This window comes from Chelmon rostratus, chromosome 4 (assembly GCF_017976325.1).
Source record: "Chelmon rostratus isolate fCheRos1 chromosome 4, fCheRos1.pri, whole genome shotgun sequence".
Classification (NCBI taxonomy): domain Eukaryota; kingdom Metazoa; phylum Chordata; class Actinopteri; order Chaetodontiformes; family Chaetodontidae; genus Chelmon; species Chelmon rostratus.
Window position 1 is genome coordinate 13,013,276 of NC_055661.1, and position 19,576 is coordinate 13,032,851.

General features: G+C 41.6%; 3 protein-coding genes across 4 annotated transcripts; 1 reads left to right on the forward strand and 2 right to left on the reverse strand.

Annotated features, from left to right (window-relative positions):
• Positions 1-108: 108 nt before the first annotated feature.
• On the reverse strand, positions 109-4,986 carry LOC121605492 (mediator of RNA polymerase II transcription subunit 26-like). Of its 2 annotated transcripts, none has more exons than XM_041935414.1 (3): positions 4,671-4,986; positions 3,219-3,293; positions 109-3,134 (listed from the first exon to the last, which is right to left on the reverse strand). In XM_041935414.1, the coding sequence occupies exons 1-3, from the start codon at positions 4,740-4,742 to the stop codon at positions 1,554-1,556; spliced, it is 1,728 nt and encodes a 575-aa protein (XP_041791348.1). In that variant the 5' UTR covers positions 4,743-4,986; the 3' UTR covers positions 109-1,553. The 2 variants fall into 2 exon arrangements, with proteins under 2 accessions (XP_041791348.1, XP_041791347.1); XM_041935413.1 differs by having other exon boundaries at positions 3,219-3,296.
• Positions 4,987-5,641: 655 nt separating this feature from the next.
• smim7 (small integral membrane protein 7) lies at positions 5,642-7,468 on the reverse strand. The gene is made up of 5 exons (XM_041935999.1): positions 7,385-7,468; positions 7,114-7,155; positions 6,952-7,004; positions 6,728-6,818; positions 5,642-6,364 (listed from the first exon to the last, which is right to left on the reverse strand). The coding sequence occupies exons 1-5, from the start codon at positions 7,408-7,410 to the stop codon at positions 6,349-6,351; spliced, it is 228 nt and encodes a 75-aa protein (XP_041791933.1). The 5' UTR covers positions 7,411-7,468; the 3' UTR covers positions 5,642-6,348.
• Positions 7,469-8,736: 1,268 nt separating this feature from the next.
• On the forward strand, positions 8,737-17,207 carry tmem38a (transmembrane protein 38A). The gene is made up of 6 exons (XM_041935790.1): positions 8,737-9,307; positions 13,272-13,428; positions 14,271-14,455; positions 15,090-15,177; positions 15,965-16,082; positions 16,503-17,207. The coding sequence occupies exons 1-6, from the start codon at positions 9,184-9,186 to the stop codon at positions 16,704-16,706; spliced, it is 876 nt and encodes a 291-aa protein (XP_041791724.1). The 5' UTR covers positions 8,737-9,183; the 3' UTR covers positions 16,707-17,207.
• The last annotated feature ends 2,369 nt before the right edge of the window (positions 17,208-19,576 follow it).

Below are 19,576 nucleotides of genomic sequence, written 5' to 3' on the forward strand. Positions count from 1 at the left end.
CACTTGTCAGTTTGATAAATAGGAGTGATGGCGAAGAGCCAGTAATAAACACTTAAAGAGAAGACAAACACAATTCCTTCAAGTTTTTTTTTATTAACACATATCAACATGTCCCTTAAAGGACAAAGTAGCAAATATGTTCTCTTCTGCATTCAACTGAACACAAAAGGCTAGTTTCTGTACATTCACTAAGGCTCTGTCTTTAGGGAAAACAGAGGTTTCCATAAGGCAAACAATATCTAAAGGAATGATATTAAGTACTTTATCCAGCATGTCAATTTAAATCTCAGTTCCTTCCAACAGTACAAAGATGCAAGCTAGTAGCGTAATCTGCTCTGCCAATTCAATTCATATTTTACAACCTAAATACACAGTAAAGGGAAAAGGCAAGTATAAAATAAAATTGGTTCACATTATCAAAATGTGTCATTTCAGAGAGTTTTCCTGTATAAGATAGATCAGTGTACCAACAGGAAAAGCTTAGAAAGTCTCTGCCGCAACACTTAACCGATTCTGAATAAAGACATCTAACAAAAGATGATTTAGTGTAGTCTGAACATGTATATAAAGCTTAAAACGAATATGTAAATGTAAATAAATATCATACATGACAGCCACATTTCTTTATCGGCATGTATTGTTCTAGCCCAACACAAGCCTTTCTTTCTCTCACCTCAAACTGCAAAGTCACATCCGGCAGTTTCATGTCACTTTATTGAACAGCATTCAACCCTCACAACACAAGAAGAATATTCAAAAGTTTCCAAACTGATCTGTCGGTTATTCTTTCTGATAAAAGTCGCTGCATGAGACAGCTGTGCAATGGTGGAACAGCGGTTTGAAAGGTGCAATGATAAAGGTTTTTCCACAGCACGAACAGTTGACAGTTGTTAATACCGAGAATAAACTTAGATACTTAAAGACAGCATTCACTTCAGGCGTAACAGCTACACAGGCTTGTTCAAGATGCATGAGCAAAGTGCCAACAAAAACAGCATTGGGAGATGTATCTGTTGGATGTCTGCTCCAATTATATAGCTTACTACTGAAATGTAATTAAGTTAATTGAGTCACAGGTCTTTTAGACATAAAATTGGGCAAAACTTTAAATGGAAAAATACTACACTGTGGACTTAATGTGAGTGGATGCAAAAAATTCAGCAAAGTCACATTCCACTAGGCATGTGGATAACATAAGACAAATAAAATGGAGCTGTGCAGTTTAACGCCACGTCCTCTTGCATACAAAGAATGGCAGGTATTGGACACTCAATCTGTAGAGTTACTGAACACCAACAACTAAATGGTCAGATGATGCATAGCCTTTTTCCTTCACGCTGTCCTCACATGTTTTAAAAAAAACTGATAAAAACACTGATTACACCCCCTGTGCTCTACGCACACCCAAGCAGGCAGCATATATTGACTCCACTTTCATCAACGGTGCAAAACAGCATCTTACACTTAAATGAAGAGCCTTCACATATGCAACGTTGCTCCGCTGTGCGATGAAGGCAGTTTACAACTTGTAATTCAGAAACCTGAACTCAGTTTCAATCCAGACAGACGTACGGCAATATGTTCAACCTGCTCTCATCTCCATGCGGGTCTAAAGAGATGCACTCCGTCCAGTCAAACCAATTACCCTTTGTGTCGTAGCAACCATTAACCCCGGACCAGTGTTGTGTGTGTAATCTGTTCAGGTCTTCACTGATGACCTCTCTGCTAATCCCCGGTAAATCCCTGGCTGGGAGTTCTGGTGCCAAAGCGTGAGTTTTCTTTGCATCGTTACTGTGGTGTTCCTCCTTTTTCAAGAACTCTGTCATGAAAAAGTGTGCACTGGGAGTGTGGGCGCCTGACGATGTCAGCACGTTGCTTTGCTGACTAAGGTATGACTGGATGATTTCGCTCCTTGACAGCTCTTTCCAGTCTGTCTGCTGGAAGGGACTGGGAGGAACTGGTGGATTCTGCTTCGACTGTTCTGACCACTGAGATTCAGGTTTGTGGCCCAGTGTAGAGCCCCCCTCCTGGCAAGACTCCTTCTGAAAGGAGGATTTGATCTGTCCTGTCACAGGATCAAATGTCAGTCTCCGGTCTTTTAACCTGACTGGTTTAGTGCAGTCTTCTACAGCCTGTCCATCTAACTTTACCACATAGTCCTTAGGCTTGTATTTCTGTCCTTTCCTTTTCCCTGTATTGTTAACAGCACCATCGTCTTCCATACTTACCCCATCACTACAGGAGGAGGGATATGAGTTGTGAAGAGATGTTTTGGGAGGCCTGCTTTTAGAGTCCATATCTGCAGACCATGAACCATCAGTGTGCAAACCCTGAACACAAACATTGAAAGGCTGAGGGGAAGGCCCCAGCCCAGAGGTCTCCACAGACCCAGGCCACACAGTGGGGCTAGAAAGACTCTGTGCTTGTGATGAAGTTTGTTTAACGCCAGCTTCCTGCTTTGGAGTTCGAGGACTCTGCAAGGAACCGCGTGGGCTTCTGGGTCGATACTGCCCCCCAGAGGCAGCTTGCTCCTGTCGGGCTTGCTGCTGCAGAACTGATGCTTTTAGCAAAGAAGAAGTGCTAGGAGGCTTGCTGTATCCCGGGGCACTTGGATGAGGTTTTACAGCATTGACAGGGATTTTATTTAGCCTGTCACTGTCCAACGGCTCAGAAATCTCTCTGTCTAAAGGCTGATGTGCACGAGTATCTGTAAAAATTTCAGAGCTACCACTAATCCTATTGGTTGGCAGCGGTTTGGCGTTTTGTATTTTATCATTAAGAGTTGTTTTGGATATCTTGGCTGGTAAGAGCTGTCCTTCCTTCTGGTCACCCTTACGTTTCCTGCTGTTCAGTTTTTCCAGCCTAGGGGAGGAGCAGTTGTTGAAGTCATTTCTGTTCTTCAACTCTGGACCTAATTTACCTGATGGTGTGGCGGCAGCTGGAGCGGAGATACAGGGATGAGCCCCACCGTTGGAAGACCACGATGCACTGGTGAGTCCTTTGGACAACACCTCACCCTTCCCTGGCTCAATCAGCTTCTGCCAGTTTCGCAGGAGCTTCTTTGCCCGTCTTGCAAGGTCCTCATTCTTGGTTTTCTTCCGGACGTCATTGATGAGCTTGCCAAGACGGGTTTCCTTTAAGGAGACAAGATCGCTATGACATCAATGGACATTCATTTTATTATGAATGCACATGCAGTAGGTCTGAATATTACTCACCTCCAGGGCCTCTTTAGTGATAGGATATTTCTCCAAAAGGGAGATCACCTCCATAACTACCACCATGTTGCATATCTGCTGAAAAGACAGAGTTTATATATCACAATCCTCAGAGATCATAATCTTGTCAGCATTACAACATACATGTAAGTACATTTGTTTGTAGGTAGACGTTACAATTTGTGGTTCACAACCTTATAGGCCCAATATACATAAGTTCCATAGAGAGAGAGAGAGAGACAGAGGTTCAAGGCATAATTTGAATAGACTTTCAAATGTGCAGCTGTATGCCAAGACAAGATGTACTCGTACTGGTTTCAGGCTCAATCTGAGAAACTGAGACTGCATGCAAATGTCCTATTTTAACTCCAAGAAGACCAAGTCAGGCTTGCAAGTTAGAAGAAAATGCTGACCATAGCTGCCTGGTCTTTGTCTGGTCTTTGGGCCTGCTCTGTGTCAACTTAAGTTTGGAGGCTATATGACAATAAGTACGACGACAACATTATACAAATTTGTCCACCACTAGAGATTTTACCATACCATTTACACTGTGGCAGCAACCTCTGGTCATGATAAACCATTGTATTGTAATTAATGAGGACTCCTTTATGACAATACTGATTTTTTGTTTTTAATCTTTCTCTGCACTGATGCAATGAAGTACCCAAATTTGTCAAGACATTATTGTATGATCATTAATACATATCATAATAAAGGATTACATATCCAACAGCAGCTCAGAGTTGTTTGTATGGTCAAAGATGTACAGAAAAGAAAAATACATTTACTCGTTAAGTTTGGTGTTTAAGCCTTTGATCAGGGCAGTACAATATACAGCATACTGCAACGGTCATACTTATATTTCTTCTCCAAGCTGACTTCAATTAATCAAGCATATGAGACTGCCATGGTATTTCATAGTACATTTCAATGACCAGTGATACCAGTAGTACAGAAGAACTGGATGGAATCCTGCAGGGTTTGGTATAATAATTACTTTTTGGCTGTGCCATATGTCAATGTTTTACTGCAACATACCATGGTAGTCTCATCATCTGTGTAAGATAAGGGTAAGGTGTTATTTTAATTTATGTGAAGCCTTGAGTTTACTGAAACTCCAATTAACCAAAGTCTGTTGCTTCCTACCCTGCAGCTCGGTTTAGCAACTCTCCAGTCCTCCAGCACTGTGCACTTTAATGTACACAAATTAGCTTACTTTGCTACATCAGCATTAGCCGGCGGCAGTCAGTTAGCCACGATCTGGAATGCCGGCCAACAGTTACTTTCGCTAACTAGTTATGTTAGCCAGCTAATTAGCAAGCAAATAATAAGTCGCCATACATTGACTGCCCCCACTTTGTCAACCCTCTGTGGCGAGCCGGAGTCGGCTTGGCCTTGTTGACAGCCTTTCTGCACCCAGTGCGTCCGTTTGAAACTAGCGGATATACTCACATTGCTCTGGCCGTCGATGGCCTGTAGCAGCCGGTCTCTCATCACCTGCGGAGTGGCTGTAGCCGCTGTCATCGCCTGGCGGAGTCGCGGGTCAGGACGGACTCAGACGGCAGAACCCCCCGAAGAGGCGGCGGTTGGGAACCTGCCGACACTCACAGGCCCGACGGAAGATCTTCCACGGTAGTCGGCATCATGTTTTGTGATGCTTTTATCTCTGTTTTCATTCGCCGCCGTCACGATTTGATCATTCTGGACGACGAGAACAAAAAATCCTCTCCGGGAATCGGCTACCCCCTTCGGCTGGTAGCCTCCTCCTCCTCTGTCTTCTCATCGGGCTTTTTGTGAAGCGCTCGCGCAGAGCATGATGGGAGAATGGTACGTAACCAATTGTTCACGTCCGTGATACTGTTCCATGGGAGATGGAGCGTTAAACTGGACAATGGCATGTTCTGTTACAACAAAGGTTTTTCATATTCTTCTATACATTCATAGTAATTATTTTGATATGATTGTTTTCTATATTGTGAAATACTTTCCTTCAGAAATTAAAAAACGATCTCTGGATTGCAACCCGAAACTGTTTTTAAGATAATATTCAGTTAGAAATATTAAGCAAAGCTATGTATTTACACAACTACAAAGATAATCACACCCTTTGTAAATCTAATTTACAAATGTATATTGCATACAATAATAAACATTCTTCATCATATTTTGAAGGAAATTGAATACTATGTTGCCACTACCTCGCCCTCAGCTCTCAGGACAAAAGTAATTTTCACACCAGGCCAGCGCTAACACACAAACACTCTAAGTGCACTGCAATCACTATTACAGTTAGCATGTATGTTGTACTATTATTAGCAGTAAGTATCATGCCATTATCTCATCATGGATAATAACACTGACAAAGGAAGTGTTTCTCTTGTGCCAACAGTCACAAACATTCAAATCAATTAACAGACAGGAGATAAGAAAACTGTATTTATATTGTTAAGAATAAGGACACATTTACATGATAGTGCACATACATTTACAGCACATATGTCCCATAGTAAAGGAAATCTTTTTTTTATTCTGAGAGGTTCATTAAAATATTCTTCCAACAGAGATGTAGAGTTTTTAAGTGACAGTGATCATTTTGACTCATCTGTTGAATTCAGCTCTGACAGCTGTGTAAGTAAAATGGATAACAGGATTTCAGCAAGATGAGATGTGAGGGTTTACGTACAAACAGGACCCTTAAATGATGACACATAGGGAACAAGCCACAGAAAGACATTTTCTACCCTCTTAGTGAGGGCCGTCTGTCATTCTAACCCTGGTGTTTTTTTTAACAAGCAAACTAACATGCTATGGAAAAAAGTTCATGTTGTATAAAGAAGCACAAGGGCACAAGACAACAAATATTCAGCAACGTTAGGGGTGCTGGTGCAGTTACAGCTTAAACAAAAAGGGTAAAAATGTAACAACTTCTGTAAGACAAAATAAATACAGTGATTCATAAATTCCTGTACAGCCAAAAGCAGGAATTGGGGTTGGGGTTGTAAAGAAAATGTAGCATAATTACAGTCAAAAGCACCAAGAGAACAGCAAAGTCCTATTAAGGAGAAGTTTATAGCATCTGTCCCGTAAAATCAGCATCCTGGTGGAAGACCAGGCTCCCCACAAATGTAGATCATGATCCAAACAATCTGTGAAGATTGAAAACATTCAGCCAGTTAGAAAAGCAAGTTCACATCTCATTTCTAGGACTTTTTAAAAGGTATTGTGGGAAATATAGGAAATCACAAACTAAAGCAGGGTTGAAGTACAGGAGCCAGGATGAGCAGAGGAAAATGGGCTTACAAAACATTAATAGATAAATAACAAAATAATCTGTAAAAATGGAAAGGATTTTCACATTCCTACTTGAGACATCTACCTAAAAATGGCAACAGTGTCAGAAAGTCGTAGTCAAAAATGTAAGTATTTCTCAAGATGTTAAAGCCTGTTCACCATCACATCCAACTTTTACTTGTCTAAAGCTACATGTCAGCTAAAAGACAGTTACTCACAGAATCATGCAGAACATGATGAAGATGTTCCACAGAGCGATGAAGATCCGAAAGTATCGCAGGCTGAGCAGAAACTCCCTAATGTTGTCACCTGAAAGATAGACTGATTATTTATGTGGCAATGCTTTCAGGACTATAGGCACCAGTGAAACAGTTCTTTTCTTTAATTAACACACACGCACGCACGCACGCACACACACACACACACACACACACACACACACCTGTTGTTGGTGCTCTGGACTCATCTCCAAATCCTTGGGACTCCTTCCTTTTCCTGCAAAACAGCCACAGTCAGTCAACTGAACTTTCATTTTGTCTTGTAGCTTTGATGTGAGGTTTCAATTGAGGTGATTCCAAACTTTGACCGTAACGTTAACACTCACAGCTTGAAATTCAACACAGCCCCTGCATTCACCAGCAAGGTCCTAGAAAGCACAGAGACACAATCTTTTTGTTGACAGGTAGCTCATATTGTTATCTACCTGGTGAGCTAACGTTAGCTGGTGAGCTGGCACTAGCGCGGAGCTAGCTTGTTATTTGGCTTGATACACCGCTATCTGACAACACAGTACACATTAACACACATACACAGAACATTTCGATTACATATAATTGTATCCGTAAGTGAAATGTGACAGAAACCGAACAAGTTACCCGAATATCAACAGATCTCCAAGCATTTTGATCACATCACATTACAGAGACGCCTCACTTCCGTGTTCGGCCACGCAATCGGGAGTGTGACCAATAACGCTTCAGTGCCCCAAGGAGCTGTAAAATGAGCTAGTATTTCCTGATGTAAGACTGTCAGGCCTTACCAGGCTGCGTACACTCGACGTTTCCGGCGAATCAAATGGTCACGTTTGGTTTCAGTTATAGCAGCAATAGATGGTAAATGTCCCCGTCAGAGACACTGTTAGTGAATTAGATGAAAGATGTAAAGAAGCCAGGAAATTCTTTCTGAAAGACTAAACTTAGGGAAAACTGGCCCTGTGTCACATGTTACCTGGGCAACGTGCGCCACCTGCAGACAAGAAACGTAATTGCAAGGGCAGGTTTACGACAGGCACGCTCCGTTTCCTATTTACTGTATTTTTAGCTGCTTTGTAAGCCTGTTACGTACGAGTAACCATCATGATACTTTTACTCCTTAAAACAACAACAGACACCATTGCGCCATCTGACACAAAATTAGTTTCCATTTCTCTCTCTCTCTCTCTCTCTCTCTCTCTCTCTCTCATATATATATATATATATATATATATATATATATATATATATATATATATATATATATATATATATATATATATATATATATATTCACAAAAAAGTTCTACAAATTCCAAAGCACATTCAAGATGGGCAAATGGATATATAGTCACAGAGAGTTTCTGGTTGCTGTTGGCACAAGTGACAATAAACATCACTCAGGTCAGACGAGACATCTCCAGCCTTTATGATACTGAAAAAAATAAAACTTAATTTATGTACAATGTAACAATGTATTTGTTTGTCTCATCTGTTGAATTAAGCCTGTGTCTGTGGATTCACTATACAGCTGAATTAAAAACGACACACGTGATTAGTCTAAATAAGAGCACATATAACAAGAAACAGTGAGTCTTTAACAGACAAAGATGCAGTTTAATAACAATTTTTAATTTTACAGACTAAACTGAAACGAAGGGTGTAAACAGTGTGAACTCAGACATTTTAGAGACACGAGCTCTTCAATGCTGTGTCCTGGGGCCCCCTGGTGGTGGTGGACGTGATTGCTCGGATTATTCTTCTCAAGAATTCAACGCAACAAAATAAAACACATAAATTAAATCAATTTTAAATTACATGAAAACGGACTGCTGTGTATGTCAGGAGGTTTGGCGTAACTGCGCCTTTTATCGCAACGTCTCTGCATCATCTGGATGAATGTAACCAGCCGGTGATATCACCAAATGCTGCCGAGCTGTTTGGGATTAGAGTCGTTCACTGGGCTGTGAGGCAGCCTCGGTGCAGGATCTGATCCGGATTGCGGGATGTTATTTATGGAAGGGTGAATGGATCTTTGTTAGTATTTAACGTGGACACTTGTCTCGGGCGCTGCTGTGTGACCAGGCTACAATCAAACCTCTAACAGCGTCTCGTGGCCCAGTAAAATAATAATGATGACATCGACAATGAACACAGGAGGACAGGAAGCCTTTTGTTTTTAAATTTCAAGCAGCTGACATGTGAAACCTCCTGTCGCCTGAAAAGCCGAGCAGCTGGCACGGAGCGCAGATGATGATGATGATGATGAGGCTGTGGAGATGAGTGGTATTAATAGGAGGGCTTGAGTGTCTCAGGCTGTCACTGTCGAGACCGGGGGGCTTGGTGGAGAATCGGTGGACCGGGTTGGGGGGGCTTTCTGATCCACACTGCGCAGTCGGACTAAACAAACGCAAGGACTGAACATGGAAGTGCTGGCAGCTCTTAATTTGGGCGATTTTGCCCAAATTTTCTCCAAAATGGGAATGTTTCCTGTGTTTGATGTCGCTTATTACATCGTGTCCATCCTCTACCTCAAGTATGAGCCAGGTGAGTGTGTTTGACACTTTCTGTTTGCCTGAAGTGAGCATTGTTTTTGTTTTTTTCAGATTACATGTATGCTTCATTATCTGATGAATATAATTATCTCTGAGCTATTCTGCTTGTTATTGTGACAGCTCCACACTCACCATAGCCTGTGGCTAAACATGCATTTATTTACAACAGCACAAAGTAGAAATATGTTCATGTCATGGGCATTTAACATTTAAACCCTTTAAAACTCACAAGTAATTTCTGAGATGAAACAGACTGATATTTATACAAGAATCCAAATGTGCATCCAGTCTATCTTCAAGCTGTTTTTCTGTGTTATAACTGCACATTGCTCTAATGCTCCTACAGGAACTTTCTGTTGCTGTTATCTCTCTGCATAACACCATATCCTTATAAAGCATGACCTGTTACATAAGTCTAGCAGGGGCACTTGCAGCTCTGCTTGCTTGCTGTGAGTGAATGTCTGTTGCTGCAGCAGTGCTTATTCACGCTGAGAAAATCACTGGAGTAGATTAAACCGCTCAGCTTTAGGTAAAGTCTGATATTTTCCAGGATTTAACTTCTTTGAGCAACAGAGCCCGAGGAGGATGAAACCTGAGAGAAGGTCTGCGCATACCAGCGACTTAGGCAATAAATAGAAGATCCTGAAATAGACGGTGTCAGTGGGTCTTCGTAGCCCCTCTGCTGCACACATAGTTATTTACACTGAATGGTGCACATGAAATAAGCTGTCGAGCAAGACCTTATTGTTCCAGGTGGTGTGTAGCTTTTACAATAACTCGTGTACCTCGCCCTAAAGAAAAAGTTCACTCTGGCTTCAGAGTTCAGTCATTGTGATCTTGTCAGCTGAAGCTTCAGTGAAGGTGGTCGGAGCACCGAACGCATCTCAAGCTCATAATCTAAAAGTTTATAGCTTTCTTTTAAAGCTTCAAAGGAGCCTAAGATATCCATCCAAATCCTTATTAAACGGCTTCTTCAGCATATTTCGTGTGCATTCTGCAACCAAAGAGTTGGGATGTTGGCACTAAAATTGATCTTTTTATTTCATTATTATCTCTCACATTTTCCTCAACGGTGACAGTAAATCCAGGGAAGCATAGCGGCCACTGGTCAGATGAATAAAACCTTTGGGCCCCCACAATTCTGTGCTTCCAGCCTGTCTGCAAATCTACATCTTTGCATCTACATTAGCTTGTTAGGTAAGGTTAGCTGTAGCTATGAGGGTAAATTGAATAGAAAGCGGAAATGAACCATCAATCTAATCTAGTCGCCTTAAAAGGGGAACTCCACTTTGATGATTTTACACATCAGAGTCTGATGACAGGCTCTAAGGAGGCACTGTGAACTGCGCAATGTCTGGCTGTGAGTGATGTCACTTGAGTCAGCTGAATCTGAAGACCACAAGTTTGAAAATGGTGCTAAAAAACATTGAGATGTGGAGTGAGTAAGAGGTAAACCTCTGCAGCATGCTCCGCATCGCTGCTTGAGGCTAGCATCTTAGGCTATGTTAGCCGCTACTACAACAAAAACGAATCTCAGAACAAACTTTCAGTGGTCAAGTTGGATTCTGGGTAATGTAGGCGACAGGTTTTGTGTGTGGAAACAGTAGAGTACTCTTTTAACAGTCCTAACTGATGTAATGAACTAACACTAAGCTAAGCTAACATGATGCTGGCTCTCACACGCCTCAGAGTAGCTGAGTTAAAGGGGGTTGCCTCACTTTCCTTTCAGCACATTTGTTGTGTTTTGTATGAAATGAAAAGAAAAAGAAGTCAAAAACACTGTTGCTTGTTTTCAGCATTCATGCGTGTCTTCGTGTGTTTGATCAGACCTCAGGCTAACAGCAACACGTGGCTCCCAAAGCTGACTTCATGACTGTAACCGCACACCTTCGTCTTACTTCATATCTACAGAACAATGTGTCGCCATTCTACACGTGTCTGAGCGGAGTCATCGACCTCAGTACATGTTTGAGGAGCACATGAATGAGTTGAGGGGTCGACATGGGCGGGGCGGAAGAGACAAGTGGAGGGGTCAAAGGTTAAGACGGGCCCGACAGTTGCAAGGCAGGAGAAGCAGTTGAGCAGGATATATTTATAGGGCGACATTTCTCAGGATCAGATTGCTCTCAAACTGAGCGCCTGTTGCACCACGACACCCTCACCCACCTGTTGTTGAAGATTTGTACGCTGAAGCGGCCGCACTCTGTTCACATCTCCATTTACAAAGTAGATTAATCAGGCACTGGTCCACATGGCATTATTGGGGTACTTGTCCTTCATATAAGTATTTCCTTCATACTTCTATTCTATTGCATTTCCAAGTGAAATACTGTGATGTTTCACTGGTATCACAAATTTGCCTCAAGGTGCTTTATAGTCTATACAGTATACACCTGCTATAGACCCTTGATTCAGATAAGGAAGAGCTACTCTCCCTCAAAGTCCTATGTCCTTTCCTCCATGGAGACCTGAAAAGAGGAAAGATTTCACATAGACACCAGAGGAAGCACTCAAATGCACCATCAGGAGCAAACAAGCACACATACACACACACACACACACACACACACACACAGAGAGAGAGAGAGAGAGAGAGAGAGAGAGAGAGAGAGAGAGAGAGAGAAGAGGTGAGGCTGAATCTCCTGATCCAGATCCAAAGCATCTGAATTGAGTAACCGACAGCCAGAAGAGGTAGTCCAGAACAGAGTGCAGAGAGAGGACAGGGCCAAGAGAGGGAGAACGAGAGACAGGCACACAGCCTGGACATCATGTGTTTGTGTTGTGTTTGTGGGACAGCAAAAACAGAGGGTTGAAGAGATGCAGTGGCTTTCATAAAGACATGAAATATAAGTACGAGGCTTAATAGACTCATTGTCCAACCTGCCAAAAGGATAATATGTAACAGGTACAAGACCTGAAGTTATTGACGAATAAGCACCCTTTGACTGGAATAAATGTCATGCTATGATGTGTGCTGACATGGTATAAATGTTTGGAATATAATATAGTCTATTATATGCATTATAATCTATAAATCCACATAGATATTCTAAATGTTTCCTACATGACATGCCATACAGTATATACAAAACATGTATATCATATGTAAAGCATACAGTCAGTTTTTGAATAATAAGGAGCTGTCTGTTCTGCTCCTTTGGTGAGCTATCAACTCATAAATGACTGCAGAAGTCTGGAGTCAATATTAGGTTATGATAAAAAGGCAAATTATCAGGGCGGGAGCTGAAAGGGTTGACTGGGCGTGGACAAAGATACAGCACATAGACACACAAGGAAGCCACTGATAATGACTTCTGAGGGTCACAGCTAACAGTTTTGCTCTGTAGGAACTTGCAGAAAGTTTTAAAAATAAACCGTTGTGACGCTGTTCAATCTGACCCTTGTGATTACTGAGAAAGAACAAAGGTTACTGCAGACGTCTCTGTGGAAGAGCTTCTAAACCAGGATTTGGACCATTAGGATTCAGGAGGTCATTATTTCAGTGGTTAATCATAATTTATTTTTTTAATTGATACATTTACAAAACACATGATGAAAGTAAAGGAACGTTTTGGCAAAACAAATGGATCAGCATCAAATCACACATATATTAATGAATAACCCTAACTTATCATTTTTTGTTCAAAATAAGGATAAATACATTTTTTTTTAAGTTGATTTGTGGCATGCATTGAAATCTTTTTTGATTCCACCACTAGGAGTCACCAAAAGCAGAACATTTAAAAATTTTAATAATTTTCATACAGTGTTTGGTAAATAAGTCAATTAAGTAACTGATTGATTCATTACTGAAAAAGATTTAAATTACTCAGCATCAATCAATACCCCTGCTTCTTAAGACAGAGAAAATATGCAAAGAAAATCGGTTTTGCAGCTCTTCATGTTGCCTGTGTGTGCTGGGAACAGACCCTGACAGCTCCTCCTCTGTGTCGCAGGCTCGGTGGAGGTTTCTCGCAGGAGTCCCGTGGCCTCCTGGCTCTGCGCCATGCTCTACTGCTTTAGTAGTTACATCCTGGCGGACATCATGCTTGGAAGCAGCCCCGTCGACTATTTCCAACACAACAGCCACATCCTGCTGGCTTCAGCTGTCTGGTGAGAAAATCCTCAGAAGGATGTTACCCTTCAACGGGGAAGAGATTCTATTCGAAGGTCACGAGGATCAAATCAGACTTTTTTGAGTCAGGCTTTTTATCGAACTTGTAAGACTGTGTATACGATCGATTTATCCCCTGCCAGCCACGATTTGCAGGTCTTTCCCTTCAGAAAACGGATCTCTTTTCCTGCTTTTCACAGGGAAACAAACACATCTTTGAAGGATCAGTTCAATCAAATCTTAACACAATCTTTTCCCCTGCATGTCTGCAGATAGTTTTGTTTTTGTGGTTGTAAATGTAATAAAAGATGCATGGAATTTGGTTTGCAGCAGGGCTCAAATAAATGCAGAATTACTTGTGAAGAACTCAAGTGCGATATTTGTCCCAGTCTACAGACAACTCTACAAATCCACAGACCTCAGGGACACCAGTTTGTATTGGAAACATTTCTACCAAAAGTTAAAGAGAGAGAGAGAGAGAGAGAGAGAGAGAGAGATGTCCACTGGTCTGAGAAATATTTCTAGGAATAATTTTTACCACTATTTAAACACAGAGGCAATTCTCAAGTGTTTAACATAGAGTGAAGAAATGCACTATGATGGCATTTAAAAACACAATAAACTAGAAAATAACATGAAATAGAATATAAAAAACTGAGACTTTGATGATCTCAGCAGTTTGTTTCTCAGAACCTTATAAAACAGACCTCGTCTTTATGGCCAGAAGGCTGGTGGGACGAGTCGTGTTTTTGTGATGTGGGTTACCATCAAAGCTGAATATTTGATTTTTACCACCTTCTTCCATCACTCTAACTCCTTCTCTTTCTCTGCCAAATGCAAGGTATCTCGTCTTTTACTGTCCACTGAACCTCTTCTATAAATGTGTGGCTTTCCTGCCCGTCAAGCTGGTGTTGGTCGCCATGAAGGAAGTCGTCCGCACTCGTAAGATCGCCGCCGGTGTTCACCATGCCCACCATGCCTACCACCACGGCTTCTTCATCATGGTCATCGTTGGATACGTCAAAGGTCAGTGTGTGCTGTTTCACAGTGACTTGCCTCCGTTCACCGTTGACCAACCAGCTGATTAACTGACTAATCGTCTCAACCTCAGAAGAAAGTCTTTAATGCAGCTTGGTGAGCCTGCAGTCTCAGCTCTCTGTGTTGACAGCTGCATTCAGTGAATGACAGCAACACCTTCAGGCAACCGCACAGCTGCTGCATTTAAACATGAATGAACAACACATGTGCACGACAGTGTGCCCATGTGTAACCAGGTTATGTGAGAATCATGATGTTAGGTATGAAGCAAGAGTCAGTTCAGTTTAGACTTCTTGAAATAACTATGAACAATGTTTGAATCCATAAGTCATACTTGATCTGTAATTTACGTCTGATGTCTTAAAATCCAGCCCTTGTTGCAGACCTAAGTCACATATTTCCTGTGCTTTGTCTCTGTAAATCTGCAGCAGAGAACAGCAGCAGCAGGGAAACGTCCATAGAAATAAATATAAAGCGTTGTCCTGATCTTGAACCCCCTCCTGTTTCTGCTCCAGTAGTGATGCCCTGCAGGCGTCCATGCTGAAAAGCTGAAGCCAGAGAAGAGGAGTCTCACAGACTTTTTTGTCCTCATTTTTTCCACTGTCTATTTTTATCTTCGCAGGCTCTGGAGTGGCTCTCATTTCCAATTTTGAGCAGCTGCTGCGTGGTGTGTGGAGGCCCGACAGCAACGAGATCCTCAACATGTCATTGTAAGTCTGTGTTTCCTGCTACTGTTGGGAAAACATACTCATCCTGCCTCCTCAAGCATGTAGGTGTTTCCAACCAAACTTCTGAGACAAAACTAGGACTTTAAGGTTACTGTGACTCAGATTTGACACAAAACTCAGCCAGCCTTTTTGAGAGGTGCAGCAGATTTGTTGGAGTCACTATGTGTAGAATTAAAAAGTTTCTGACTTCAACGCCCCCTGGTGGGAGTATCATAAAATGGACTTTGGCAGACTGTACTGTACCAAACTTAAAGGTCTATTGTGTAGGATTTACTGGCATCTAGTGGTGAGGTTGCAGATTGCAGCCCTTCATTTTACCCTCCCCTACGGTGACCACTAAAAACAGAAGAGAGGTGTTTGGTTTGTCTGTTCCGGGCTACAACACATCGAAACACAACCATTATTATTATTCCCTCTCTGCCTATAGATTCCCCTAAATCTTACACACTGGACCTTCAAACTATGTCACTGTCGGATAAACAGTTCATTAGTGTATTTTAAACTTTCCTGGAGGGTTTTGATAAACAGTGAATTTTTCCATCCTACAGAGGAACGTTCCAGCTTTAATCCAAACATTCAGCTAAACATTCATTTCAAATGAAAATGCAAAAATAACGGAAAAATCGTAGGTTTTCACACTTCATACATTTAAAACAGTGAATGCTTTTATCTCCCACTCCATCTGTGATTCTAATTGTCATCTCATTGTTATTTTGATCTCTGTGGCAGTCCAATGTTTTCCTGACGGTCTTGTCTTATGTCTCTGCAGCCCGACCAAAGCCAGTCTCTACGGAGCCATCCTCTTCACCCTGCAGGAGAGTCACTGGCTGCCAGTGTCCAAGAGCACCCTCATCCTCGTCTTCACCCTCTTCATGGCCACAAGCAAGGTAAGATCAGTGCCACTGTGGGAAGAGGAGCTGACAGTGTTGCTGTTCTGATAACTCAACAGGACATTTTAAAGGAGAACTCCAGCAGTAATAATCATTATTATTATTTCACCTCCATACAGTTGTGTCACACACACTTTTAAAACAACATAGTCTAAATTGATGCAGCAGAGATCGAGATATGCAGATGTTTTTTTGTCCCTAGTATGAGTCTCTAAAAATGCTGAACCCTACAATTACCATAATGCCTCTCAATAACATCTGTAATTAGATCATTCTTATCTGGTAAAAATCTATATTTTACAAACTCCATGTCCCCTGGTTTTTAACACAGGCTGTCATGGTACTGAATTCATAAAATGCCCCTTTAGTTGTCATAAAATCAGGCTGATCTCTCCTGACTGACACCATCTTCCTCAGGTGGTGATGACTGCCCGACACTCTCACGGCTCCCCCTTCGCCCTCATCGAGTCCTGGGTTTGCCACCTGCTGTTCGGCTCCCCTCTGGGTGGATCTGAGGAAGACCACCATCACCCTTCCGCTGCTGCCCCGTCTTCACCTCTCAAAACCAAGGAGGAGCTGAGCGAAGGCGCTCGCAAGAGGAAGGTCAAGAAAGCCGAGTAGGATGCCAGAGAAGCTGCATCTGACTCGCCCCCATCGTGGCCTCCACATGGTGGGACTTCCCATTCCTTTCCAGGGAAAGGGGCAGTTTGATGTTTTACCAAATGAGACCCTTTCTGTTAGAGCAATATGGTGCTTTCTGCTTTTTACACAGCACGAGGACTCTGTAAATACCACGGCAAATGTTTCAACCCAACCTGGACATTTTAAACCTATTTATTTGTGTGTTTGTGAGCATCTGCATCTGTGCTCAACACTGTGTGGTGATCCACGTGTAGGAGCTGCATGGGCCTCTGTTCCACATCAGTAGTTGCGTGACCGGGTGTCAGTGGTTTTCTCAAAGTCCACCAAACCTTATTTCAGTTCAGAAAGAAATAGAAAACACAAATTCATCAGACTCTCAATCAGAAATTTAAATGTGAATAAAGCATTTTGTGAAAGAACAGTGCTGCTTTTTCCATTGAGATGAGGACAAGTTCATGACTTTAAATAAAATCAAGAGAAACCTTGTGTTGTGGTGGTTTTTCATTTCCTTTTCTCAATGACATTTATTTCCATGCTGACGATTCAGTGGTAATAAATGGTCATAATAAAGCTTTATCTCCACTTCACATAGGTCCAGTTCTGGATAAAGCAGTACGCATCATGGTATCACATATTACAACAACGCATCAGCAGTTTTCTGCGGCTTGATTAAAGTTTTTTTTAAGGTTTTCAGTAGTTTTCTGCGAAGTTTTCTTCAAAGGACTACAACACATTTTGTCTTTAGGTAACTTATTTGAAATTTTCTGCTGGTGTGAATTTAATAAATTTACACCAGTTAATTTAATAAATGCGCATAAATGTGCAAAGAACACACAGGTCAACCTAACGCTGAAACATTTACTTTGAAAGTTTCCAGTGGGGGTGGAAGGAGTATTCAGGTCCCCCACTTCACTTAAAGTAGTGCAGTAACTGTCTTTGTGTTAGATATATCAAATGATTACTTTTACTGATGCGTTCATGTGTGAGCAGCATTTCTCCTGTAGTTGGCTGAGGTGGAGTTAATTTTTAACTCCTTCATAAAGAGTTAGGATGTTTATCTGCAAAACCCTCAATCTCATAAAGACATTTCTGCCAGTAATTGAGCTATATGAACCTTGCATGTAGGTATATTTAATAATCATTATTTATTTTTTTATTTAAACCAACTTCCCTAGACAGATTTAGTCTACTTAAAACAGGAATGACTAAGTCATCATTGCTGCACTAGAATTATGAAAAAAGTTAGTTTTACAAAATTCTTGAAAATTGATTTATGTTGAAAGCAGTTTGAAATATTCAAGTCTTGGTTAAAGACAAAAGTGACTTTTTTCACTGAACAATGCATCACATTTTAGAAGTTAAGAATGTTTAGAATGTTTTGTGAAACTTGCAAAATAACGACAGCTGTCAGATAAATTGTGGAATAAAAATATAAAGAAGCATTCACTGGAAATCCTCAAGTTTATAAAGAACTTGAATCCATGACTTCAGCTTTTTCATAGTGTTTTGGCACTGAGCCATGCATCTTTTCATTATTCTGCATTTCCAAACTATCTTTTTCCAAAATATCTCCATGTTGAAAAGTGTGGAGCCTCTTTCTCTGTGCTGTACTGCAGCCATCTGCAACTCTTCACTGGGTTATAAACCATCAATGTGGACCTGAGAACACTTTTCAACACTGAGCAGTGTTTATGCATTGCACTTATTTTTAACTGCAAAAATTAAGCGCAAAAACTCCAGCATTTAAGAGCCCTTCAGGACTGACGCTGGTCCAGGTGTCAGTCTGCAGTCAGGGGTACGTATGTCTTCATAACCTCTCTGTTATGTAACTGTGAGGCTGTTGGGAGGTGACAGGAAAGGTCTGAGGTCAACCTAAGGTCATGTCCTGAGAAACCTGGACGCCCCCACCGAGCCACAAACTCTTGTAGCACAGGCAATAAAGCATCACTAATGAACTTTGCAGGAGGTTGTTACACTCGACCTTTAACCTTAACATTCCTCGCAGCAGCAGAGAAGATCTGGGAGGTAAAGGCTCTGTTGGCTACGTTTGTCGCTCTGCTGGAACTCACAGACAGAAACCCTCTGAAGCTTGGGTTCAGCCGGAAACACAACGCTGTCCAAATGTGTTCTTTATCCTCTTTGGTGACTTTGGTTTCAATTTTCAGTGAGACATAAAACTTTATTGATACTTGAGATAGGACTGGGTAGTTTCTGCAGAAGATGCAGATTGAAAGAGCTCAAGATAATACATCACAGCAGCAGAGATTAGACCAGCTAAAATACCACAGTAAAGACGTGGTTAAAATGTATTTAAACCTTTTTTAACCTGAGCATTTTAATTGTCACATTCACGCGTTGGTGAAAATTTAAGAGTGATTCTAAAAGTTAAGTGGCCGTCTCACATTACAAGAATTCAGTCACAAACTGGTTTGTGTTGCTCACTTTAGGTGTAGCGCACGCAGCAGCGGCCCAGCAACCACGTGTTGCTGAGTGTTTTAACTGCTGCTCAACACAAGAGGAAGTCCACAGATTCAGTTGCACTTTTATAATGCTGTCGGCCTCATGATGGACAGTCAGCAAAGGTTTTGAAAAAGCGTTAAAACTGATGCAGCAGAACCAGAGATATTGTCTTTTCTATTCCACACATTTTTCTTCCAAGTCTTAACCTGGCGCCTTCATTACCCACAACTCCATCACTGGGTGTTCGGATGGAGATTCATGTGTGTTATACTAGCAGCGGCTAATGTAGCCTCAAGCCGCTAGCCTCAAACAGAGATGAGGCGCAGACTACAGAGGTCTGGTCCACTCCTCCATTTTTTGTTTTTATTCTTCTTCTTATTATTATTATT